Below are 26,534 nucleotides of genomic sequence, written 5' to 3'. Positions count from 1 at the left end.
ATGCTGTTTTGAGACGACTCCTGCTTTCCTGTCTTGCTTCCATGACCAGTATATTTGGGCAAGGTGTCTTTAATTTGATGGTTTGCGTCTCATTCAAACCTGTCTTACGTTCGCAACGGTTCATTTGATCTTTCAGAGCTGGGCCTAGGACAGAACCATTGTGGCGCTTATTATATGATGGGGGTGGGGGTTCGTATGGTTTAGAAAGGACTGGAATTGATGTACGTAGGATGGGGTGTGTAGCTAGGCTATGTAGGTGGGATGGGTACATGTGTGGGCTGAGAGGGGGTTAGGTTTTGGTACATCTAGCTGTAGGTAGGAAAGTAGGGAATTTGGCATGGGGCGTGGTTGTACAATATATCAGACATTGCGATTGAGTCTCCCATTTCCGCCTCTGGTTTTCCCAGGTTGGCACAGTCCATTCCCAGTGTTCCTATTGCCCATTCAGGGGCCATTCCAGAGTGTGACGAGCGGAAATGGACATAATCCTCTTGGGTGGGCTAGCGAGTGGCATATCTGGCATGCGGAGAGGGCTGTCGACGTCCCACAACTGTCAAAGCTGGTTGGGTAGTTAAGGGTGCTAAGGAAGCTGTGCAGGTTAGTCCAGGTCTTGGCATCATTGGTGGGACTGGTGGAGAGGATGTTAAAGCGTGGGACGGACAGTCCCCCCGTTATCTTGAAGTTGAGGAGTTCGACATGAGCGGACTCGATGAAGTTGTGGGTGTGCGGTTTTCCTCGCACGATCAAGTGTCATGGACGGTCTGAAGGATGGTCTGGGTGTCTAAGGTCATGTAGCCAGATAGACAGAACAAAAGTTCTGGGGGGTGGTTGCAGTTAAATGGGAGAGCTTCGAATGTGAGGTCCGTGTTGGACCAGATATGTTGGTTTAGGATCAGGTTTTTGGTCTCTTCTGTTACTGTGTGGACCAGGAAGCCCATTGGGAGGTGTTTCGCTTCTCTACCTCCCTGGGGTTGTGGGGGGAGACGTGTATATGAGGGGGATCTTGTTGGATGAACTCTGTGATGGTGGCGATGCTAGCACGGATGCGCTCTGCAAGGATGGCAGCACACTCTGCAACGTCTTTTCCTGTGTGGTCGAACACCCGTACTAAGAACTTAGGGTGTTCAACTTGGAACCAGGCAAGGAGAACTCTGTTGTCGAGGTGGTCAAATATCTGAGCTGAGTGGGACATATGTACTACTGGGAATCCCCCATTTGGAGTCGGTGTGAACTGGGGTAGGGCAGTGCGAGTAGTCAGGCCATTCTGGCTGAGAACAGACCTGTTCGTGTCAGCCAGAGCTAGATGATCTAGGATGGCTTGTTCCTCAGCGGTGGGTTCATGTCTTGCTTTGGAGCTTGGCGGGGCACTCATTTGGTGATCACCTTTGGAGTTATTCGGTGCATGGATTGAACTCGTGAGGTCACTGTTCGGCAGTTTGTCGTCGTCAACATGGGACATTGTTACTTTAAAATCCTGGTATACGAGGAGGTCGTGTTGGAGTGGGTGCACATGGTTCCCCTGAGGCGTGGGGGTAGGTGTGTCAGAGGGGGAGGGTGGGGAGGGTGGGGAGGGTGGGGAGGGTTTATACGGTATCAGATCCATGGCTTGTTCTAAGTTGACGTCTTCCTATAGAGTGTCAGGAGGAAAGTACTTTGGTCCCGAGTGGGGGGTTGTGGATTAGGACGAGGAGTGGTGGGGTAGGGGCGGGAGGCTTGAGATACTGCCTTAATAGAAGAAGGTTCCTTGTCTTTCATGTCTGCTGGGACGAAGATAGTGAGTGGGGTCTGCAGGTTTTTATACTTCTGTTTCTAGCGCAGCTGGTTGAGATTAGGGAGGCAGATTAGTTCAGCGAGGGCATCGTGGCTGGGTTTAGTTCAATTTTGATTGAGGCAGTGGTCTAATAAGACTTATTGTCGCTGTGATTTCCCAAGGGGGGCAATTTAGGCGGTGTTGTGTGTTAGTATGGGGCATGGTGTGAGGGTGGATCTTTACATTTGGGTGTGATTGGTGTTATCTTTTGTATTCTTGGTGAGTGTTGGTTGTCGGTTGTCCTATGATGATTCGGTTCAATGTTCGTCAATAGGTGTTGCGTGTGGGGTGTGTTTCAGGTGTGTTGTTTGTTCTGTTGTTGTTGGGTTGCTTCATTTGGGTGATGAGGAGGAGGATGTTCATACATATGTTTATTGTTTTATTGATGTTATAAGTTTTAATGGCCAGTTTTTGCTGTGAGCTGCGATGGCTCATCCTTGCCCGCGTTTTTAGCATGGGAATTCTGTCCATGGTGGTGGTACAGAGTCAAGGGCCCCCCATGCATGATTTTTGAGAATGCCTAAACATGGCTTCATCAAAGCTTGATTATCATTGCTCGTCGGTGTACTGGGAGAGGCACCTGATATGGAGAATGCCAGTGGGCTGCAACTTGCAATGTTTGCATGTCTCACGAGTCGCAACTTATGAGCTGTGACACCAATGAAATAGTAAGCACTCAGCACTATGCACAATGAATTTGGGACATACCGGGAATTCAGATGGATCAATCATCACATTGACCCAACAACATATATGAAGAAGTCGATCGGGAGATGTTGCCAGGCAGGAAAGGACCTGAAGAGAAAGTAGAATATCAGCCAGTGGGAAAAGCTCATGTAATATTGAATCTCCAGAGGATGCTAAAATTTCACAACGGACTGGGGTTTATATCTTGTGGCAAATATCCATACCTCATGATGATGCAGTTTGATTTGCACATTTATGATACTGCGAAAGTGAGGTGGAGCGAATTACATTGTTGAGACAGGGAACTTGGCACCATATGTTGTAAGAGATGGAGCAAGGTGGAGAAAAGTCGTGTCAAAAATAAAATATAGTAATTGATTTCCAGCAAGCGGGGCAGAGTGGCATGCTTGAAGTTTGTGCCCTGGCACGCGAGACGCACGTGGGTGGACAACATTCCAAGGTCATCATAAGATTATATGTTGTGGATGTGGAAATATATCTCTATAAAGCAATGTAATCAGGCCAGGCCCAGAGGTATATATCACTTTATATTGTCTTATAACAGGCCCCCGGAAGCTCCCTATGATGTTCAGCCGTCAAGACCCTCCAAAATGGCCCTCAAATAGGCATGATTCCAAGTGTTGAATACGCAAAACTGGACAAGGGTAGTCACATGTCACAAAATGTCACAACAGAAGTATAGTATGACAAGGCAATATTGCATGTTTGGCAGGTCAAATTCAAGTGAATGCACTATCTAAACATCTCAAGAAACTACATTCTTAACATGCACCCACCGGGAATCTTCAACTTTGGCAACTTCTGCAGAACTGCAACAGAAGTAAGTGCATTCCAATGCCTCTCCCCATCATTGTCATCAGCAGCATGAAACTGCTCACAGGGAACATCCTGGATAATTGCCCCGAAAGCATTGAGTATGGGACTAGGCAATTTGTGACCGGGGTTGAGTAATGGGAAGAGATCACAGTAATGAACTTCGATGTTCCACACAGAACAGACCTCACAATGTAGATTTTCAAGCTTAGAGATGATTGGCGCTCATTGATCATACAGATTCACATAGCAACAGTTGAAAAAGCCTGCCCTGAAGGTCGGCTGGAGGCCTAGAATAGGCAAGAATCGGACAGACATTGGCATGTTTGGAGCCCTGGAGTGGCTCCCCAAGGCATCAAATAGGCAAAAATGGACAAGGAAAATGCAAAATTTTGGCCTCAAACAGGCAAATTTTCGGCCGAACATTATAGGGAGCTTCCGGGGGCCTCTTATAACGTCATGTCTAGGAAAGAGCATTTCAGCTAAGATAGGCCTCATTCATACTCTGGTTCATCACGTGACTTTAGTGTGACATTTCACTGAATTCACCTGTAGCTCGCTGTACATGAAGTGTAATTGAAAATGGTTCCATGATTATGTGCATAGAGTATGTGGCAATACACCCATGTAATTTTTACGAGTTTAATCGAGAAAATGAGGAACGAGTAGGCATTACAGTTATCAAAAAGCTTAAATGTGCAAAATGAGTGACATCAGCGCCACCCGCATACCAAGATGGGTTAGATAGAAATGAAGAAAAAAGAAATTCGGCAAGCATCTTGAATGGTCAACCAACCTCAACATGCCACGGAAGCACCAGTGAATGGAAATGCTCTATACCGCTACTACCTATGTGTGATTGACTGAAGTAGCGCTGAGCGCTCCAACCGCTGATTGTGGCGCCGTTCGACGGTCACAGATGGTCACCAAAGTCACAACGAGTCACAACAGCGCATCTGCCACCAAAATGCCTACTCCTCCTTTGATTGTCTGAAAATTGAGATTATAAGTAGAGTGTTCTGATACTATAGCACATGCTTGCAAAATCACGGAACAGTCTTTGCTACTTGTACGTTGCTGCAGAGTTATGAGGCAAAGATCTGGTTTTAGGTAGGTGTGAGGCACGAGCACGTGCCAAAAACAAAGTCTATGTAGGGTCCGATTAAGGTTAGAAAAGCATCCTTTTCTTCTCGCTACCACCAACTCGGCGCAAGCACGCGTATATTGATTGTTTATCACTAGTCCCTAGTCTCTAATCATCGATATTTAGAATCAAAATCACCTTTTCTGCAACAGATGCCCAGACTCGTTGCAGATCCCAATCTCGAACAATGCCCGGATTATTCCTCCGAGGTTTTTGAACCTTGCCGTGCCCCGCTACTTAGTAACGACTTGGACGACACTCAAGCAGCTGCCACATTGCGTACCTTCTGGCATGCGACGAACTCAGCCTTGAAAGTCCAATGGCAACTTCAGCTGGAGTCCGACGCATTGGAAGCGCAGAAACAACAATGTTTAGTAGATGAAGCCGCCGCTCAAGATCTGGCAGCCAAAAAGCTACAGGACAGCATTATCGCCGAAGAAGATAGGAAGAAGAACCGCATACACCAAATCATCATTCCAGATCGCCCGCGCCCCAAGTGGGCCACTGATGAAGTCCTTGTCGCGGATTTCGCCTTACGAAAAATTGACAAGGCTCAATTCGTAGAACTATACTACTGGACTAACAAAGGACTCGCTGATGCAAGGGTAAATTATCGTACTTCGGACGACGACAGCATGGTTGCCACTGCGGGTGTGGATGGTTCCGCTACATGGATATCTGCGAGCGCCGCTCGCCCTGCCGCGGGTGTGATTCCAGACCACCTTCTCACTCCACTCGACTTCTCTAGAGCCATTCCGCGCTTTATCGCCTCTCTCGAACAACGGGGTTGGCCTGACTCCCGTGTCGTGATGCTAGCCAACTTCTTTGGTGCCCTCATGTTACATAAGTACTGGACTTCGGAGGATGCGCTGGAGACACGCGCTCTACTCACTTATCAAGAAGAACAGCGTCGTGCGTGGCACCAGGCCATTCCTCAGCCGGCAGGGGCCTGGAACATCTCCATTCTCGACAATTCTGAGTTATCAAGTGTCTACGATCAGCTCTATCATGCCGAACGAGTACGGGTAAATCAGGAGTTTGATTTGAAGGTCCGTAGCTTCCTTTCTCAAATTATCGTTGTACTAATGTTCTTCGTTTAATTTCGTTCAAATATTAACTTTCTCACATCTCCCTGGGGCGTTTTGCGTTGTACTTCGTACTGTTGGCGTTATGCGGCAAATTCTTTGCGTTTGCGATTGGTATCACGCGTCTGATCCTGGTGACATCCGTGGTGGTGGGCCGGACTACATCTCGGCTGAACCCACAGCGGATGCATGGTCTTCCCTTCGTTCCCTCCAACGATGACTCTTTGTCGAGTCGATCTCGGAAGAGTAACCACAGTTTTGCGGGAACACCTTACGAGAGGCCCAATGGGCCTGGGGATGAACATCGTTCATCTTCCACCCCCTCTCGTAACAAGCCTTCTCGTTCTGATAAGGCCGCCCGCGTTCCCTCGGGTTTTTCCAACGGCGCACACGGACAATGTCCTTCACCCGTGTGCGCCGTATGTCTCGGACGACACAATCACTCCTTCGTCGAGTGCTCAGCCGATCATTTGTGGGACAACTCCTCCCTCACCGTCAGCAAGCGGGTCCAACGTCAGTTACTGCTACGCAGCTCCGAAAAGCCTCTCTGTGTCGATTGGCAGCGAGGAAGAGGGTGTTCAACGCGTTATCACGACGAACGGCATCTCTGCTCCGGATGCCTCTCACCATCCCATGGAGCCCAGTATTGCACTCGTGCTCAGGCGACTACAACCGGTGTGCCCGTATAATGCGGACGTTTGGGAGCACCTGCTCCAAAAACATGAACTCCTTTCTCGCTATGATAAAATTCCTGCTGGTTTTTGTCTTGGTTTTGACCTGCACTTGCCTCATCTCATTGTCTCGCAGACTCCTCCGAATCACCCTTCACTCTCCCAGCATCATGGAGCTTTCGATCGCATCATTGAACGAGAATTGGAGACCGGTCGTTACATTGGACCTTTCCATCGTTCTCAACTCCTTGACCTCCTGGGCGCCTTTCAAACATCCCCCGTTTCTATCATACCAAAAAGTGGGAAACCCAGCAAGTTTCGCGTTATCCAAAACTTCTCATTTCCTTATCTATGCTCTCCGTCCAACCCTTCCCCTTCCATCAATTCCTGCGTGGACTCTGACGACTTCCCGTGCACTTGGGGCACGTTTGACACGGTTTGTTCCATTATTCGTCATCTGCCACCTGGTTCTCAAGCGGCGACGAGAGACGTGGCAGAAGCGTATCGGACTATTCCCTTGTTACCTTCTCAATGGCCTGCCACGGTCATTCGCATCGACGAGGATGAATACTGCGTGGACACCTGCACATCGTTCGGCATGGGTCCCTCGGCTGGAGCGTATGGATATGTGGCTGACGCTGGAGCTGATCTTCTGCGTGCTGCCGGATTGGGTCCACTCACAAAATGGGTGGATGATCATCTCTTTTTTCGTATTGAGCGGCAACATCTTGCTAGTTACAATTTGTATCGTCAAAGTTTACATACTACTTTGTCTCCTAGTACTTTTCATCAGACGGGTAGTAGACTCTGGTTCGAAGGTTCCTCTTTTGAAGATGGTACCTTGGAAGTGTTTGGGGAGGATTGCCGATTTCCAATATCGAATTTCTCACATATTTTACCTCGTTCTCAAGATGACGCCCGTTTCACTTGTGACTTCAGTGACATTGACAGGAACTCGGTGGACATGGGAATTCCCTGGGAACCTGCGAAAGACACGCCCTTCGCGCACGTTACCATCTTCATCGGCCTTCTCTGGAACCTTCTTCGCCTTACCATTGCATTGGCCGACGCCAAAAGGTCGAAGTATCTTATGGCTATTGCAACTTGGCTGGAACAACCGACTCATGTGCTGTTGGAAGTACAACGTCTCTACGGCAAATTGCTTCACACCTGTCTCGTGGTACCACATGGTCGAGCCTACCTTACCTCCATGGAGTGCATGCTCAGCATCTCCAGTGCAAGTCCTTTCGTGCCACATCACTCCGTGCGGCATCTCGTCGACGATCTCTCCTGGTGGACTAAGCAACTCTCCAATGCAACACTCCACCGACCCATCCCTCAACCATTTCGCATCATCGACGCCCACGCCTACTCTGATGCCAGCTCTGGCGTCGGAGTCGCAGTTATTATCCATGGGCATTGGAGGGCGTGGACGTTGTTACCAGGATGGCGTACTCTCAACGGAGCGAAAGACATTGGGTGGGCAGAAGCAGTTGGATTTGAGTTGCTCGTACGTTGCATTATCAGGCTCAGTATTGACCCCACAGGTCAGCATTTTAGGGTGCACTGCGACAACCTCGGAGTTGTTGAGGGTTGGAAGAATGGTCGAAGCCGGAACTGGGCTACAAACGTCGTCTTTCGACGAATCCTCAATTCACTCGAGCCGCTCAGCCCGGGCACTTCATTCCACCTCTCTTACATACCCAGTTGCGACAATCCAGCAGATGCTCCCTCTAGAGGAAAGTTTCCCTCGGCTAACCTCCTCCTTCCCCCCATTGAAATTCCTCATGAACTCTCCTGTTTCATCCAAGACAGCTTGCCCAACCTCATTGAACCACGAACCCACTCCAGTAACGCCCGTCATCAATGGGACTCATCTTCTCACCCGTTGGTTGACAGGCCTACAAGCTGGGACTATGGAGCAGAGTTGTGGAAGTTCCGAGACGCCTGGCGGGATTAGTTGCTCCAGATTTGTCATGGCTCAAACCTTACCATTGCTTGATCAGCCTGGCATGCAGCCGCGTCCCTATACCCCGCTTCTCACTCCTCTGCCATCATTGCTGCGTCCGCACTGTCTGGCGCGAGACTGTTTGCGTCTCTGGTGTCTGTCTCAGAGCCGCGTGGCCCGTGACCACACGGGAGAAGCATTACCTCTGTCCGACGACGATCTCAATCGCATTCTCACCATCGTCGGTCATTCACTCGCCTCAGGCACAAGAGAAGCCTATGGATCTGGACTGTTAGTATATCACGTATTCTGCGATGCTAGAGGAGTTCCTGAGGATCAACGGGGACCAGCGTCTTCGCTATTGCTGTTAAGTTTCATCGCAACGTGTGCCGGGATGTATTCTGGGAAAATGCTAGAGAATTATTTGTATGGGGTAAGAGCATGGCATGTTCTACACGGACTTGCTTGGTTGGGGGGTTCTGAAGAGATAACATCCGCTCTAGAAGGTGCCTCACGTTTAGCTCCTCCGCACTCCAAACGTCCCAAACGCCACCCTTTTACTCTCACGATCATCCTCAGACTGCGCTCGGCGCTGGATCTCACAGTTCCTCTCAACGTCGCTGTATATGCATGCTTAGTAACATCCTTCTTCACGCTTGCTCGTCTAGGCAAATTAACCGTAAGATCCTTGAGCACCTTTGATCCATCGCTGCACACCACAGTTTCAGACGTGCGTTTTGCCGAAGACCGCCACGGTTTGAAGGTCACGGTAATTCGACTACCTCATTCGAAGATGTCGCCTTCGGGAGAAGACTTATATTTCGCCCCCCAAACTGGGGAGGTTGATCCCCAGCAGGAACTGGAGGCACATCTACGCATCAATGCGCCATCCGCACAGAGCGCGCTCTTTAGCTGGCGGCATCAGAATGGATTGCGTCCACTAACACGTTCGGAATTTCTGCGTCGACTTGACAGCGCTTTGTCCACGTTGGGATTAGAAGGGCTGAAAGGTCACGGAATTCGTATCGGGGGTACTCTGGAGTACTTGCTGCGGGGAGTTCCCTTTGAGACTGTGAAAGCCATGGGACGTTGGAGCGGGGATGCTTTCCTCGGATATCTTCGTCAACACACCGTTGTCATGGCTCCTTACCTCCACGATAGTTCTGTTTTACAATCTTTCACGCGATACGCGTTGCTGCCCATGCGTTAAACTTGTGAGTCTCTGCTCTTCGACTATCCTTTGGGGACAAGCATGCGCTAGCTGCGTCGTGTCGCTCCTAGACTTTGGGGATCTCTGCTCATGCTTTCCTTTCTTTCAGAACCTGAAGTTGTGTTTCAGTCGAACAAACCAAAATGGTTTCTTCCCCAAAATCCTTGTTAGCGTTTCTTCGTAGTCGTATCGTAGTTTGTTGATGCTTGTTCCCTTGTCTGACAATTCAAAATATTTATATTGAATTGGTCCGGACTGAACCAACCTTTAGGATCCAGAACATAGATGTGTTTTTGACCTCTTAGGTCACGTGATGAACCAGAGTATGAACGAGGCCTATCTTAGGAATATCTGAGTCTCACCAGTTTACTGGTGGCCATTATTGGTCGATCATTACGCCTTTGGTTTTTTCAGGGTTAGAATTCTCATTGCATTCATGTAACGTAAGCCATCCCTTTTCGCTCTCCCCCTCTGTGTTCCTTGCTGTCTATCTGTTATAAGTCGTTTCCTGTAGTTGTCGCTTTTTTGCTCATTGGCCGCCCTTGTTCCTTCAGATCTCTCGTAATCATGTCGTCGACTTTGCGCAAAAGAATTCTTGCACATAGTACGCACCTGTGCTTAATCTTGATGTCCACCCCATGATGTTGCACACGAAACGCCCTCATACCCAGTTTTTTATGATCCTTCATACCACCCAATGTATCACTGCAATCTTTTTTGTAGCGGACCCCTGCAATTCATGCATGCCTTGAGCTGCCAAATCCACCTTTCCCTCCATGTTGTCTCTGTCAAGAGTGGTCCGTCCGATGTTCTGGTGTGCTTGGGACACAACAACATCTTATTTTCATGCGCTCGTTCTAAGGTGGCGTCATACACGCACTAGTACTATGTTCCAGTCCTTTGTCCATCAGCCTAGCGCAGTCCTTTCGGACACGTATTCGTCTCTTATAGCTGCATTAAATGCTGATCCTGTCTGGTTTCTCGTACACCTTCGTGCCACGCGGCGGAGCGGACTAAATCCAGCGAAATTCCATGTGAACGGGACTGAATGGGCGGCGTTGGCCAGAAAGCCTGTAACGGAGGCTTGTAAGATGGAAGCCAAGGTCAGTATGCCTGATGGTGTTTAAGGCAGCACCGCGGTAATATGGTTATGAGTATCTGATCGTCATTAGTATTAACTTGATTGAGATATCCATCCACAATACCCGCCTCAGTCATTTGCGTAGCATCCTGGGCTCGTAGATGTGGCGCTCCCTGCGGCACAGAAAACAGGGCTGTGAATCCGTTGACTACACCATTGACATATCAGAATCTGAAGAACAATTCACTCAGAAAATGCAACCATCTCTGGGGATGATCCGAACGGTCTATTTTCACGATCTCTGCACAGAAACATTCTATGGGAGGGCGGTGGTAATTTTTCTCTGAGACCAAACAATACTCACTGTATCAGCATGACCTAATATTCCGTTTCATCGGCTACGATATGTAGGCAGTACAAGGCTATGTTTTGCGACAGAGACTCACTTCCCCGTGCCTGGAAGAGCGGGTGGTGTTTGGCTCAGAAAACCGGACCAAGTTTGATAAGTCCAAATACTTTTAAAGGCACAACGAGTCGGCGCGCCAGTCGGGGACCATGTATTGCTCAATGATTATGGTAGTGAACTCGGCAGTGAGCCCTTTATTTTCCGAAAGTGAGTACTAGTGTGAGAGACCGGGCGAGCGAAATATAGGATGTGGGCTACAGAATGATGAATGCTGTAGATGCTCGTGTTAAAGTTCAATAATAGGGCACGACGTACGAAAATGCTGATGCATATGATATGCAGGTAAAGAATCGTTGGAGAGAAGATTCAGAATCAATCCATAAACCTAGTCCAGCAATGGACTTGCATTCTATAGGAACACGGCAATAAAAATATCAATCTTTTTCATCGCGTCGCAACCTGTCACAATGGGTGTGAAGTGGCGTGGAACCAGGGATAATGCAGTGGCCAGCGCTAGTATATGAAGATGCCGGTACCGATTCTATATGTCATACCATAAGTTATACTTAAATCCGAAAAGCCACTTGGTAAAAATAGTCACGGCTCTTACACTGGATGTCACAACAACAGAAAACTAGGACGAAAGGGTCTTCCTCGCGCTTTGGGTCATCATGAGGCCTGATGTAGCATTTTTCGGAACAGCTTAGCATCCCCGACCTTGCGCCTCGGGTCGTGAAGCCTGATGTAGCGTTGAACAGCCTAGCATCCTTAACCGTACACAAGGAGCGCTCATCTGTAGACAAGGTCCAACTGATTGGTCCTTGGCAACTCGGAGTATGCATATGTGCCGCGGAGTTGGAAACAAGATTATGGAGGCTGGTGTTTATACTTCAAACCCCGATATACAACGTCAAAGTTTGAACAAGCTACACACTGCACAAGTCAAGTAAGTAGATTGCAAGACCGTCAACCTACCCTTCATCAGCTTATATTCATTATAGTTATTTGCTTGTTGGATTAAATTTCGCTAATGGCCAACTCAAGCTTGCCCACAGCGCGCTACAACCTTTCAACCGTGTATCGATCACAAGTGAGTCTCCAAACAACCGAATCAGAAATAGTTTCGTGACCTATGAGAAATTGCAGTGGCAGTCATACACTGACAGAAGTTTCTTTTTAGAAAAAAACTTTAGTCATTGTCTGTTGGGGCCTCGCACAATACCTATTGTTAACAGAAGTATTATTTTGTCGTTATTAGTGTGTTTCAAGTTGAATGCAGTACTTATTTTGTCTTTTAGCACCCTTCGTGCAATGTTGAGCTGTCATCGTATCCTCCGTCAATTATTACCGTCTCCCGGATCAGGGTTTCTGGCCAAAGATCAATGACCATGGGCATCCCGCAGCATACTACTACTTGCCAATTCGCACTATTTGCGATGAAATCCTGTGGCTCCATTTTTGGTATCCACTTCCAACAAAATGCTGACGCGCTCACGGCCAAAGAGTTCTGATATAAAGGGGCCCATAAAGTGTCTAAACGATATCATTGTCTCCCATTTCTAAGTCGTCTAATCCTTGCTCGATGGCCATTCTCTCCGCTTTAGTTTTGGCCACTATCGTGACCGTGGCTCGAGCCCAGTCTCTCACCGTTCTAAACAAATGCTCTGAATCTGTTTTCTTGTACACGAGCACTAGCTATGGTTCTATCGACACCAACGTCAACATTGCTCAAGGCCAGAGTGCAAACCTAGGCATTAGCTCCAACTGGGATGGCGCTATCAACGTCGGTAAGTGTGTAACTCATCTCGCCAGCTTTTCGCTGACCGCGCCACTAGGTACTGGATGCAACAGCGACGGTACTACGTGTACCACTGGTGGGCCTACCTGGGATGGTAACACTCCCTTCAGCAGAGCCGAATTTAACTTTGTAAGTTCCCGTCGCTGGTATTGAGATAATTACTGACTTAAACGTAGTACGCAATCCCCGGAAGCGTGACATACGATCTCTCGTTCATCTATGGGTATAACGTTGGAATGGAGATTTCCTCCGCTGATGCGAGTTGCGATGCCTTCGCTTGCACGATCTCATCTGGCTGTGTGAGTGATCCATCTGTGTTGACATTATCCATATTCATAATGTTTTAGCCCGTTCCCGGACCTGGATCCGACACGTGCTACTCCCCGTGCTGCTCCTCTGCGAGCGCGTGCAGCGGTGGTGCTCTTCCCGCCGGCGGAGGAGGCTGCGTTAACAACGAGGGCCCTGGCCCCAACAGTCCTTTCTACTATGACACTTGTTATAATGCCTATGCATTCCCTGACAATGACGGCGCGAGTATGTGTTTTCATCTTACTGCCATCGGTACAGTGGGCTGATAATTATCGTTCAGATGGCTATGTTCCTGCTGACTTTGTCGTGTATACTTGTGGGAACACCGATATCACTCTTACTCTGTGCCCTGGCATAACTTCTCACTACACCTAGTAGATATAGGCGATGGGTGGCTATTTATGTTGTAAATTGGAGCTGTCGTATTCGTTCGATACAGCGTGGTTTCTTGGTGCTAATCTTGTCAGTAGTTGTTTGTGGGTAGCAAATTATGTCTATATGTATGTACTTTGAATGGAATCGGTTCGTATGATGATTGTCGAATTCAATCGCGTTGTGACACGCTCTTGCATATGTGCCGGTGAAACCCTGCTCATGATTTTCTTGGCTGACGATCTGTGAGAATATCAGATTATCAATTGTAATGAAAGTCTTCATTTCAATCTACATGCTCATTGGCGCTCACTAACACTGCCTACTACCTCGTACAGCCTTGTACCTTATACGATTGAACTCAGGGGCTGCGTCCGGAAACTGCCGAATTCAAACGCCGCTTATTACCTTGTGGAATATGATATTTCTTCGACTTGAACAACGTGCTACTCTGCTTCCATCTATTGAACTAATTACTTGACGTTCAAGTATCTTATATGGCTCCCATTAGGTCTGAAAGGCAGAAAAAGCCGTATACTGTAAGTTTTTATTTCGTAGCAGGTGTCTTGTCTGATTCATCGATGCCCTCAGCGTTCTCAAGGGTCTGATGGCCATTGGGTCCATGACAGAGCTCCGCTTCAATCAGCAAAGGCAAATACACCAGCCAACACTGGTTCAACTACAAAGCTCATCGTATCCAACCTACACTACGAGATCACGCCTAAAGACTTGGTGGTAAGTATTTTATGCCGCCCATGACTAGAAAGCGCCTTATTTCCCATTCCAGTCCATTTTCGGACAAATAGGCACGCTCGTTCGCGAGCCTTTGATCAGGGTACGATGATTCCGAATTCGAAAACATCCCATCACCTCCTACTCGGATTTTATTTCGCTCGCATGGACCGGACAATGCTTGTGGATGATTCGGATCGCTTTCGCTTCTGGCTCATATAACTGAAGATGACAACCAAACTGAACCTGAAATCCGCTTTTCATTTTTAAAGTACGACCGCAGTGGACGTTCATCTGGTGTGGCAGTTGTATCGTTCGAGACACCCTTGCAAGCAACACGTGCCAAGAGACAGTTCGATGGTAAACTTGCCAAAGGTATGTGTTGATATTCGATGGTTTGAGTGTGCAGTGTGGCCTGGATGTGTCCTCATTTAATCGTTTTCTTCATTATGTAGGACAATCTATGGAAATCACATTTGACACCGCGCCATTACGAACATCCTCGCTCTTGAGTAGGATTGAACGACTTTCATTGGCAGAGCGCTTAAGTGGCGGTGCTGGAGTGAAACAGCAAGCAGGGTAAGGAGTGGAACACCTTTGGCACTGCTTCTAACTGTATCTTTGTGTTCTCAGTACCGGTTCAACTCGCACGCGCCAACCACGATCCGCGAAAGTTGCTTCGTCATCGAGGGCAAAGGCTCCAAAGCCTGTGCGATCTAGAACCCCCACGGCAGAGCAGCTTGATGCTGAACTCGACACTTTTATGGCTGATGACAAAGGTGTTACAGGCAAGAAAGCAGCAACTACTGCAGAGGATGTCGAGATGGCGTGACGGTTTTGTGTCAAGTATCTGTACATAATGAATGTATGCTATTATATATCGGGCTAGTTACATGCTTTTAGTGTTCTGAATATGTCTCAGTGCTGAGTGAACGGAGCGATTTATGATTCCGAAATACATAGATCGGCTCTGATTCGGGTCTCTGACTAGGACCCCGCAAACTGGTGGCCGAAGCTTTCTTTAGACCGTCCTAATCGTCGAGCTCGCGGTCCTTGCGCACTGCGCAGCATCCTATACCAATTTTTTAAATCTAGTGCCCGTGAATGCGGCCATCTCTTTGAGTCCTGTCTGTAACTCTCGACACCAATCTCGCTGCCGTTTCTTACTGGTACCTGCAGCCTAGTTATGCTGTCGCCGTCACTCGATTTTTTTTGTGGGCAAAAGCGCATCAAGACTGGGCGGCGAGTCCGCACAAGATCTGGCGCCAGATCCCTGTCGCGCTCACAGTCATCATCCCTTTCCTCATTGCATCCTCTCCTCCTTGTCAGTCATCACTATTGGCGCGGTCTTCACTTTCTTTCTTTAGTGATTTCCATTGCATCCTTGATTTTTCCTTCTGCTCCTGGCTTGCAGCTCCGCACTACATACATGTTCCTGTCGTTAGTGATGTTACATCCTCATTTCACCAGCAAATCAAAAGATGCGAGAAAGTTGGTTCATGATGAAAATTTCATCATATATAAAACATTGTCAAAGAGATGCTACACTACACACCCAAGTTCTGTATGGAAAAGGATGGTGGACACGAGAGATGGTGCGTGAGGAGCCAAAAATTGGTGGATGGAGCGCTGCACCAAGACTGTACTAGTGTCGTTAACTGCGGCGACTCCAATTGTGGGCTTTGTGGGAGATAGGTTTTTGAAAGACAGAAGAACCCATCTATTTCGGAATCGTAACAAGTCACTAGTACACACTAGTGCTAGTGAACGTCCGCTCTGCATTCCACGTCACAGTGTTGGCGCGTTCTGAAAAATGTCCAGTTTTGTTCGGTACGGTATTACAATAAAGACATGACTAAGTAAAACAGGATTATCTGCAATACATCCGTATCAAGTCCATTATGATTTATTACTTTTATGATCCTGCGTAATCGTGTAACGTTCCTCAACGCCAGCACGTATCGTGGCAGACTGGTCTTCCGTGAGTAATACAATGTCGTATTGTAATAGCTTGAATGAGCCTCCCTGGGGAAATCCGCGCTTACGAGTTTCCTCATCGTCTACAACGTCCTTTAAGTTCTGTAAAGACAAGTGTCAAACCAAGTGGCCTCAAAGAAACTCAGGAACCTAGACATACCACTACCAAGGATTTCTTGACACCGAAGACGCAATCGCTTCTTAGATAGTCGCAGCCTTCTGGATAAAATGCTGTGACCAATTTGTGGAAACCAGGGGCTTCGACCATCATGTGTAAATGATTTGGTCGCATGTTGTGCCGGCCAAGAAGGAGAAGAAGTTCACCAACAGGACCCTGTTGGACGACATTTTCAGTGTAAGATCACATAGCCATGAAACATCGACTTACGTCTCCAGGAATTGGGTACGCTACTGGCACAACAGCACGATAGCCAAATTTACCATCGTCGTCGGAGCGTAGGCGACCTCTGCAGTCGGGATGTGAGCGGTCTGCGTATTGAGTGTCATAAAATCCTGACGGAGATAATGAGTATGAACCGTGAGATAAGATTTGGAAGGAGCTAACCATGGTCATCGGTCTCCCAAGTTTCAATGACGGCGTTGGGGATTGGCTGCCCGTCGGTCGTCAAAATCCGACCTTCGACGTACATGTAATCTCCTTTTCCTTCAGACGCAATCGATTCACCAAAGTCCACTGCGAGTCGATTTATAAATAGATGTGCACTGGAATTGCTTGCAACTCACCATCCGCAGCATCTTCAGTGTAGAATGGACCCAGGACACTGTTCTCGGTTGCCCCTCCTTCAACGGGATTGTTTAGTGCGTCGACGAGAGCAGAAACACCCAGGACATCTGATAGTAGAATGGTCTCTTGACGCAATGGTGTGCACTTTTGTCCAGTGCGCGTCAAGAAATCAATTGCTGCCATCCATTCATCTGTGGTTAGACTGGGGACAGTCGTGGCGTCAGTCGAGCGCTGGAGATATAGCAAGAAGAAAACATGCCTGGTCTCATTGACGAACTGGTGCAGGTGCTTGACCAGTGCCTTGAAGATGAACCTGTGGCGTCTGCATGCATACAGTATGTTATATGTGACCCGTTTGCGGTTGAAGTACACATGGCACGTACGGATTCGGCGTTAGCTCCGTGAGTTTCTGAATGTTGGCGGTGATGATCTCTGGTCTATCAGGTAACTAGTGCCTCGTCAGAAAGAACCTGTGAGTACCACGACAACGACTGACTGGCAAGTGGAAGCTTGGAGGAGAAATGCCGTTCGAGGTGGCCTTGACTTCCGGTGCGTCTGACATGATGTGGAGTTAGAGAAGGTTGGGGTAATGCCACGGTCCGGAACATGATGGGATTATATAGTGTGACGGATATATAATGATACTTAATATCTGGATGGTCCGGATCATTAGTGCAATGGGCTGGCAGCGCCTCGATTATGTAGGACCATAATTATTGAAATATATATTATGATATTCCATCTTGATCCCGTCGTAACCGTTTATCAATTTTACGTAGCTTCAGTCTCATGCCATTACTCGTTCTCATACTGCCATGCAATCACTGTCTGGCTTTCAGTACTTGTGAAAGTCGTTGTCTTGATGATGTGGCCAGGATTTCAGTAATATTGGTCAACTGATCACGATGGGCCTGGGGCCACGGCACAGGGAATCCGAGGTGTACACATTTCCGCGAGAAGGGTTTTGGCAAACGCGAACGCCGGAGTGACCAGCTTCCAGGCTATTTGTCACCCTTCGACCAATTCCCAGAAGTTGCTCCAAGGTACGAACATTACTCATGATCCTTGGCGAGGAGCCCATCTTCGTCCCTAACACGACATTTTAATTTGTTCAGTAATGCTTGTTCCACCCTTTTGCTGACACCATCTGTTGACGCATAGGCTCTCAACACTGCATCTGCTCACTCCCCTGAATATCATGTTTCGAGTCAGTTCAACGCCCTCAAACTCGTTCGACAACAGCCTATCTTTGATCTCGAGTGTGAGAGATATGCAGATATAGGACGAGGCTGAGATGCACAGACCCTTACACAACCCTCCCTACCCGCATGACATTAATATCGCGGCTACATCCGTCGGTTATCTTATAGCTTGCTTGAGGTGAGTCATAGTTGACCTGTTACTGTTCCGGAATTGATCGGTTCCCAAACTCAAGAAGAACAAGGTACGTGCAAGGTGACGTTACTTAGTCATGCCTGACCCCCAGGACCTCCTCGCTTAGAAATACTCATCCGAAATTCCGAATAGCTGGGTTTCTAACCCCGAACACCTGGCTTTGAATGTTCCTCTTTACCTTCATCCTTCCGACTCGTGCTCGTAGCGCTACCTTACTCACTCAGTAACTGCCTTTGGTGTACCGGGTGGCGAACGGTGTAATTTGGTGGTGCTCGCACTTGACAGATCCACATTTTGCAATATCTGTTCAGTTGGTGAGTGTCATTTTTGATTTGTTTAAACTGTCCTCCCTATGAAGTCCGGTATGGCCCGTCCCCGCCCCGAGACTGAGTAGTGGAGTGTCACCTCCCCTTCCACCACATCTTTGTATTTCAACCTTTTCTTCGCTTACTGTCTACCTAGATTCTTTCGCATTTACACAGGCTGTGTTACTTTCAATCCTCAATCGTGCGAACACAATCATCTCATGGCCTTCACCGCACCAAATTGCACTCCTTTGTAACTTTCACTGTGCTCGTCCTCCAGCACTTGACAACATCTCTAGCACTTGACGGCATGCTCGTCCTTCTCCAATGCTTGACGACGCTCTTCAACCTGATAATTATATTTATTGCTATCTTGCTACTGTATGGTTAGTTATAATGATTTTTCTCATATTTTCTGTGTAACTAAATACTAGACTCCGAGCGCGCTTGCCAGTGTGCTATATGTGCTAAGCGGCAGCATGATGGACTCGAAGTGCAATACGAGTGAGTGATCTTCACTAATTGCAGTTAAAGATGGCTGAGGTATAGTACTAGGTGACTGCGCTTGGAATGTTGTGTTGCTTGTGGAGAGCGCAGGGGCAGGTACGTCGTACGATGATGTTTCAGCTGCATGTTGATAATCGAGTGCCCCAGCCAGAGAACTATATGACGAGACTCTGATGCAGCATTCTGAGTTGTCTGCGATCGTGAGTGGTGGCGGGGACTGAATTCTTGTGGGTTGATAGTCTATGATGCGAGCACCCGATACTAATGCAAATGACAGGGCACTGAATTTGCTGATTTGCGCTGGAGATGGTGATTTGTGGAGTGAGAACAACGGCAGTTCAATCACTGGCTCTTTGACACTCGCATGTTGCACTGTTGGCATCGCTGTATCAGGGTGCAGAGGTGCTGCACGTTGTACTGTCATGACAGTAGGTATCGTGATGGCACGCATTGTAGCAGGGTGTGGAGCTGTGCTCTGCGTTGCACTCACTATATATGAGGAGTGGCGTTTCTGTTGCACTCGAGCTAATGAAAATGAGCTAGTGTTTAGAGTTGCAATATAAGTTCGTACTTTGTCGCATAATGCACTGTTTTGCACGTTGAATATAAGTTGCGCCTTGATCTCTAGTCGATACACCAAATGTGGTGTGAACGTCCATACTGTTTGTTGCTCCCTGGTCATATCTCATGCCTTTCATGAGGCCAGCTAATAGAGTCAAGTGAATGCCTTCACGATACGCATTACGATGAGATTGCTCATTGCCGTTGGTTGTTGCGGGTGATGCTTTCCAAAAAGCGAGAGGTATCAGGCTTGCTGGTTGGTATATTGCCGGAAACGCAAATTTCGTGCCTTCAAGCTTATCTTTCAACCATGCTGATGATGTGTCAATTTTTACGAAGTGTTTTATTGATGATAAATCACCTGCAGCTTTTGGACCGCCATTGCGAATGATATCCAATGTCTTCTGAATGTCTGGATGAGGCTCGGACGTTGCCAAGCTCAGCATTGCTGTATATACTTTGTCTGAAACGTGGGTGTAAAGGCCGTGGACATTTCTCTTATAATGTGCCACACAAAGCCGATAGAATCGACGGAGATGGTCGTACGGCCCCAGATCGCAGAGACGACGTTGCGACTCGTATGGACATGGCATTGTGAGGGAGCGAGACAATTGCATGCAGTACATTCCCAAACCTACAACATTTAGTTATTTACAAAAACTGTCTGGATGGCTGCTACACGCACCTAACCCTTGACCTTTGTGGCTATCAGCAATCACTGTCTCGAACCCGCAGCCGTGGATATGGTTGAATGACACAGGCAACCCAGTGTCAGTGGATGCGATCTCAAAAATTCGTTCGAAGAGAATGAGGTGAGCTTTAGCACTTTGTGACGTTGTAAATGCTCTGCTGCTGACGACAGCTAGAAAACAAGACATGAATGCACAAAAGTATAAACAGTGTGGTGAGATTTACATTGTTGGTGCTCAACATTCCATGACTCAATTTCAAACTCTTGCCATCCTTGTGCACGCTTAAACGATGTGTCGATGGACAGGCGCGTAGCTTGCATGAGGTGCAGTGACATACGTGGTGTCATGCAGATGACGAGTTTGAGTGTTGCTCCCCGCTCGATGATGTGTGTCTCTGCACAGCGCACGTAGCGTTGTTCCAGAGGTAGCTTTGCATGCTCCTCAGCAAGGAGACGTGCACCTAGTAATTCCATGTCAGTATAAGCAGCAGAAATCTGGTAGTGATACCTGCCTTCGAATCCTGTTCCACTGGGATACTTCACAGACCTCAGAATATTGATGAGACGCCGCACATGATCGAGATTGGCCAGTGATGGGTGAAGATCTTGCAGTGTTGCGTCGCGGCCATCTGGGAAGTCCCAGCCAAGTACTTCATGAAGGCCCTGGATGAATGCCGTGTCCAAATAAATCCGACGTGGTGTCGCATCTGCTAGTTTCCATTTCATGAGCAAGAGAAGCTCATGAAATATGTCAACAAGTGGTGTTGGTGTTTTGACAGGTGCAGGAGGTGGATGTGAGTGCGGGTTGCTGCAGAGGACGACTATGCGTGGGCAAGTTACGAGATCATGGGGGACATAGATGTTGAATTTTGCGGTGCAATTATGCGTCCACTTCCGCAGGACACCTTGTTTGAGCTTGCCGTCTGCTTGACGGTGGAGGTGTGCTAGTGCATGGAGATGAATTCGACGATGTAAACACTAAGGGAAGCAAAAACTCACGACAAACTTGCCTTTGGGAGGATGGGCTTGTAACATAACTGCATGGTAGGAGTGGACCATATCCTTGTGACTTCGCTAATTGCTCGCATTCTGAAATAATGATGTGGTCATCGTCGAGGAGAGCTTGCAGGTAGCGTGTGTCACATTCCTGCAGATTTCGTATGAACAGGTGGGTACGGCGAGTGTGGGAGCGCAATTTGCATCTGTTGCATATCAGTCAGACTATTGCAAAAAGGAATCCATGAATAAACTTACCGGACAAATGGCTGATTGTAGGCATCAAGCTGCATGATAAGTTTTCCGCTACACCTGGGCTTCTTGACTTGACGACTTGACGGCAAGCAATCCACACCATCCAAATCACCATCAAAGGTAACACTGTTGAAATATTCATCAGCCGAGATACCATCCAAGTCGTCTATCACACTCTCAGCAAGGTGATCATCAATGCCATCAATGGCAGAGCAGCCACGTTCATACAAGGCCATGTACAATGCCAGTGTTCGTTCGAAGATTTCCCTGTCAGCAGCGCTGGCAGGACTGTTCGAGTCTGTCCGAGACACAGTCTGACAATGAGATGAAACCTCAAAAATATTAGTAGAGTGATGCGTTGACATGTCGCGCTTACGCGCTGAGCAAATCTTAAGGCCTCTACCTGAATAGATGTGTGAGAGGTATCAACTAACAAAGAAAAAAGACTCGTACAAGATGTTTTAAGGCTGGTGCATGAAACAGGATGTCCTTCAGCATCACGAAGCATAAGACATCGACTGATTGTCTTTCCCCCATGCCCATCACCCAAGGAGTACTGAAAACTTGATTGAGGGCGGAGAGAAGACTTGGAAGTAGTTGGATCAATGTGGAAGATGTGAGCAACAGATTCATTCGCATATTGTCCAGTTTGTGGATATTCAACAATGGCACCAACTGGATGTTCGACGAGAGAATGTGCGGAGGTCCTGCGCGTGACACGATGAAATTCCCGTACACGATCTTCATCTGTAAAAGGTCGTGCAGGAGGTGGGATATAGTATGTGCTGATAGTAGGATGTGAGCAGGCATGTTGGATAGCTGGGGCAGTCACAGTAGAGAGATGAAGTGGTGTTGAAGCAATATGAACAGGACTCAGAGGTGTCGGTGATGGTGATGGTGAGACTGAATCCAAGTCACGAGGCGACAGTCCAGCACTTTCAAGGAGAGCTTGCGCATTCTGAACAGCAGAGCGCTGAAGTTCAGTAAGGTGTGACATATCATTAGATCCACCAGTTCTACGCACCTCTTAATATATGGTCAACGGTGTTTGGACTTCAATTGTGCTGGCTAATATTTAGACTTGAGAGCACCGCAGGGTCCGCAACTCCTGAAGAATTTCCTTGTTCAGAAATCAATATCATTTGGCACTTACATCATAAGCGCTCAGCAACCATCACTACGACATTGGTCTTTTGACCGTTGTGTTCTCGAACTCAAAGTTTCCAACCCTGATGCTCTGTTATGACAGTCACTCACTTTGTCGTGTTCTCGAACTCAAAGTTTCCTGCCTTGATGCTTTGTTATGACAGTCACTCACTTTATCGTGTTCTCGAACTCAAAGTTTCCAGCCCTGATGCTCTGTTATGATGGTCACTTACTTTGTCGTGTTCTCGAACTCAAAGTTTCCAGCATTGACCATCACTGTGCAACAGTCACCCACTGTCCCTGATGCTCTGTTACGACAGTCACTCACTTTATCATGTTCTCGAACTCAAAGTTTTCAGCATTGGCTACCACTGTGCAACAGTCACCCACTATCCCTGATGCTCTGTTATGACGGTCACTCACTTGCCGAAACTTACCCTGCTTCAAAGCACATATTGTCCCTCACTGCTACATCACTCATCATCTGTTGCACTCGACAAACATCGCCGTGACACCACCCAAGCCTCCGTCAAGGCAACAGATTTAGCTACCAGGGAATCTGGGCAGGTTCGTGGAATTGTGTGCCGCTTGACTCTTGTGCAAGCCACTAACGGCGTCTTTCCAGGGTCTTCAATTGAGACTCTCAGATGGGCTGTACTGTGGCCACCGGTGGGGGACTTGCAGTTTTTTTGTTTCAAAAGGTCAGCCGGGTAGTACTATATAAGAGCAATGAATACCACTCATCCACTATCTGCTCCTATATTCTGCTTAGCCTTCATCATGCCAACCTATCCAGAAATTTTCCGTGTATCCCGAGCCCTCCAGTGCGCCAACACAGAGCTTAGTATTTTCTCCCGTGAGCTTGGTGAAACGGTTTCAATAGCATAGTGCGTCACAATTTTATTGTTTTGCTCCTCATTAGCTGACTCGTAGTTAGCCCAATTAACAGAGTCACTGGGGATCGTATTGTCGCTCGCCAACTCAAGGACTGGGTTCTTCGTCGCAAGGTTATCTGGGAGTGCTTTTGTGCTCTTGTGACGGAGCAACGCACTCCAGTGCGCTTTGAAACTAATCATTGGGGCCATTCAATGGCATATTGCCATCAATATCCTAGCCACTGTGGCTTTTCCTGTATGTGTTCCCTCCGTCTCCTAGTATATACTGTATTTTAACACATTTCTCAAGTAAATCTTAGTGAGGCTCGAGAAACTGCTCTTCTCGAGTCTAGATATACACATGTTCTTACACGGGGTATGTCATTTCCCGCAGCATGCTCTGATGTCTTTCTGCTCACCCTTATTACTTGCAACTAGTGTATCATAACCATCATCAGCTGATGGATCTGCATGGTTTGGTAGTGCGAGTGCACCACGACCGAGTTGCAGCAACGCCCAATGGACACGCAGAACTTTTTCCATACTTCGAGGATTATTGCGGCACCCCAACAAGCTCAGCATTAATACAGCCTCGGCGAGGCGGCGCTGTTCGTACTCGTCGTCAGTTCTCAGGTAAATAAAGTTACATTCAAATAATAAAACACTTTGACATTGATTCTACTACCACAGCTGCACGTAATATATCACTACAGCATCAAATCCACCGCCCATCCGCCCCACTCAGATTCCCCAGTGTTGCTGATGATACACACATCGAGCTTGCAAGTCCAACGTCTTCGACAGAGCAGGGTGTATTGCATTCACTTGCAGAGGGCAGAGGGATTACATCCTACGAGCATATTGGGCTATTAGAGTTGTGTGGAAACTGTCAACGAATGTTTGCAGCGAGTGCGTTGCGGGTGCACATCTTACTGTGCTCAAAAGATTGAATGTTATATAGTGCCTCGGTCTGGCTTATTAGATTTTTCATGTTACGTGTAGGCGAGGAGGTCCTGGGGGTCAGGCATGACTAAGTAACGTCACCTTGCACGTACCTTGTTCTTCTTGAGTTTGGGAACCGATCAATTCCGGAACAGTAACAGGTCACTCATTACTCTACAAAACAACGTAACTACTTGTTACACAATAACCAAAGATCCGCGGTCATAATGCGACGGTCGGTCATACTTTCATGTTAGCAAACTCGGTCAGGAATTTCTCTTGCGCTTCAACTACAACCTTGACGTGTTCAAGGGAAAGCGGTTCGTCCCTAAAACCACAAGTATAAGTACTGGAGCATACACCATGCAGGGAGATGCCATACGACGACATAGCCAACGCTTGCGCGGTCCGCACAAGATTCTTGATAGTACGACCTAATTTTTTTGGGACTAGTCAATGGAAGGGTTTCAGATATAAAAAGCAGTGCATACCGTTGAAAGGCTTCGCAGCCAGTTCTTTCAGGTCGGCAAGCGAAACATAGCATTGCGGTTCTTGTCCTTCAAGTTTGACAAATTCGTCCGGGCTCTGCCGTCCGTCTTCAGGCTGTCCACTGCCACCCCACAGTTCGCACCCAGCAAGCTCAAAGAATTTGCGCCAGATGGTCAAACGGGCGTCAACATCCAGCTCTGGGTACTTCACGGCTTTAACAGACGTCAGGTGATGAAACGACCCTTAATAGGCGAGGTAGTCACCAATGGAAAACCGGGATAAGAAGGCTTCGTCAAAGGCTTGGATACGATTGGTAGTCAAGAAAAGGACACCGCGATGGTACTCGAGGACCCGAAGAGCAACAGAAACGAGAGCGTTTCGCTCCAACTTCAAGAACGTTCAAGTATACCAATTTGCAAGAGATGTATAATAACGGACCTCATGAAGACTCCTCTGCTCCAGAAATACCTAAGGGCGCAGTATATGGAATGAACATAACACGTAGACATCGAAACTAACTCACATCAGCTTCGTCAATGAGGACGACTGCATCCCATGTTGTTGCAAGCTGTGACAAGGCTACGATTGAGAAACAGCGAACAAAAATTTGAGCTCACGAACCTTCAGAACATCACCCAGCTTTGTCTCCAATTCAGCGGGTACAGTCGAAAGCTCAAGTGAACTGAGAACATAGAGTGGTCGTTTCAAGTGTTCGGCTACAGCTTCCGCGGTCAGGGTTTTGCCTGTCCCAGGTGGACCATGTAGGAGCGCAATCTGGAAACTTATTGGTGACACCAGAATCATCCACACGTAAAAGTGTCCTCACCAATCCTCCACCTTTCCCAGTAATGACGTCAGAGAACACCTCCTTGGATGTATTGGTCGTCTTCGTGACATTGACGAGTCCTTTGACAAGAGTCTAATGAACTATCAGAACCTGATCCTTCAAGTTCAATTGCCAATATTTCTACCTTTGTCGATTTATCAAGAACGAGATGGTCCCAAGCATGTTCATCGAAATGGATCTCCTCAAGTTTACGAACGTCAAACGTCCCCCAAGACTGACGCAAGATTAGTGGCACGAGGGTTTGATGAACATGTCAATGATACATGCCTTGCGAGGGATATCGAAACCATATACTTTCACTGGTAAAAGGCACAGTTGGTCTTCTGGGAACTCTCTAATGTCATTATCAGCATAACATTCACGAGCACTAGTGAGAACATACAAGGATTCCGGCTGTGAGTTGTCACCGCTAACGGAGACTTTCGTGAATAATTGATCATGATCGGTAACAAGACGGCACATACGCGCAAGGGGAACCAGGACGAGAAAGATGTACGTTGCCATCAACAGGTGCACGTTGATATCTCCTTGGACGCGATGGAAAATCATCATAATCACTAAACCTCGAATTAACATATCGGTCATGACATCGACATCAGAGGGTAAATACCATGATGACGCCGGCGCTCTGTCGCGGTAGCCATTGTGATCAATGATCACGCGGCGCTGGGGCAAATTCGTCAAGCTTCATGAATGTGAGTGACGAAGAGCTTACG

The 26,534-nt window shown here is 47.7% G+C and overlaps 3 protein-coding genes across 3 annotated transcripts; 2 read left to right on the top strand and 1 right to left on the bottom strand.

The window, feature by feature from the left end:
- Positions 1-4,627: 4,627 nt before the first annotated feature.
- On the top strand, positions 4,628-5,575 carry F5891DRAFT_988454 (uncharacterized protein; the record flags this gene model as incomplete). Its single annotated transcript, XM_041378006.1, has 1 exon — positions 4,628-5,575. The coding sequence occupies one exon, from the start codon at positions 4,628-4,630 to the stop codon at positions 5,573-5,575; it is 948 nt and encodes a 315-aa protein (XP_041216813.1).
- Positions 5,576-19,555: 13,980 nt separating this feature from the next.
- F5891DRAFT_967475 (uncharacterized protein) lies at positions 19,556-22,516 on the bottom strand (the record flags this gene model as incomplete). Its single annotated transcript, XM_041376268.1, has 8 exons — positions 19,556-19,890; positions 19,939-20,211; positions 20,263-20,439; positions 20,493-21,212; positions 21,268-21,470; positions 21,523-21,589; positions 21,674-21,916; positions 21,967-22,516. 8 exons carry the CDS (start codon positions 22,514-22,516, stop codon positions 19,556-19,558), a joined length of 2,568 nt encoding a protein of 855 aa, XP_041216812.1.
- A 929-nt stretch (positions 22,517-23,445) lies between these two features.
- On the top strand, positions 23,446-24,457 carry F5891DRAFT_1177716 (uncharacterized protein; the record flags this gene model as incomplete). The annotated part of the gene is made up of 5 exons (XM_041365790.1): positions 23,446-23,552; positions 23,603-23,796; positions 23,851-23,916; positions 23,979-24,173; positions 24,231-24,457. Coding segments are annotated over 5 exons (789 nt in total), but the record flags the coding sequence as incomplete, so codon positions are not given.
- Between the last annotated feature and the right edge of the window lie 2,077 nt (positions 24,458-26,534).

The sequence above is a fragment of the Suillus fuscotomentosus genome (assembly GCF_016647785.1).
Source record: "Suillus fuscotomentosus strain FC203 chromosome Unknown F5891scaffold_222, whole genome shotgun sequence".
In the NCBI taxonomy this organism is placed as follows: domain Eukaryota; kingdom Fungi; phylum Basidiomycota; class Agaricomycetes; order Boletales; family Suillaceae; genus Suillus; species Suillus fuscotomentosus.
This window is presented reverse-complemented; position numbering and strand designations above follow the sequence as displayed.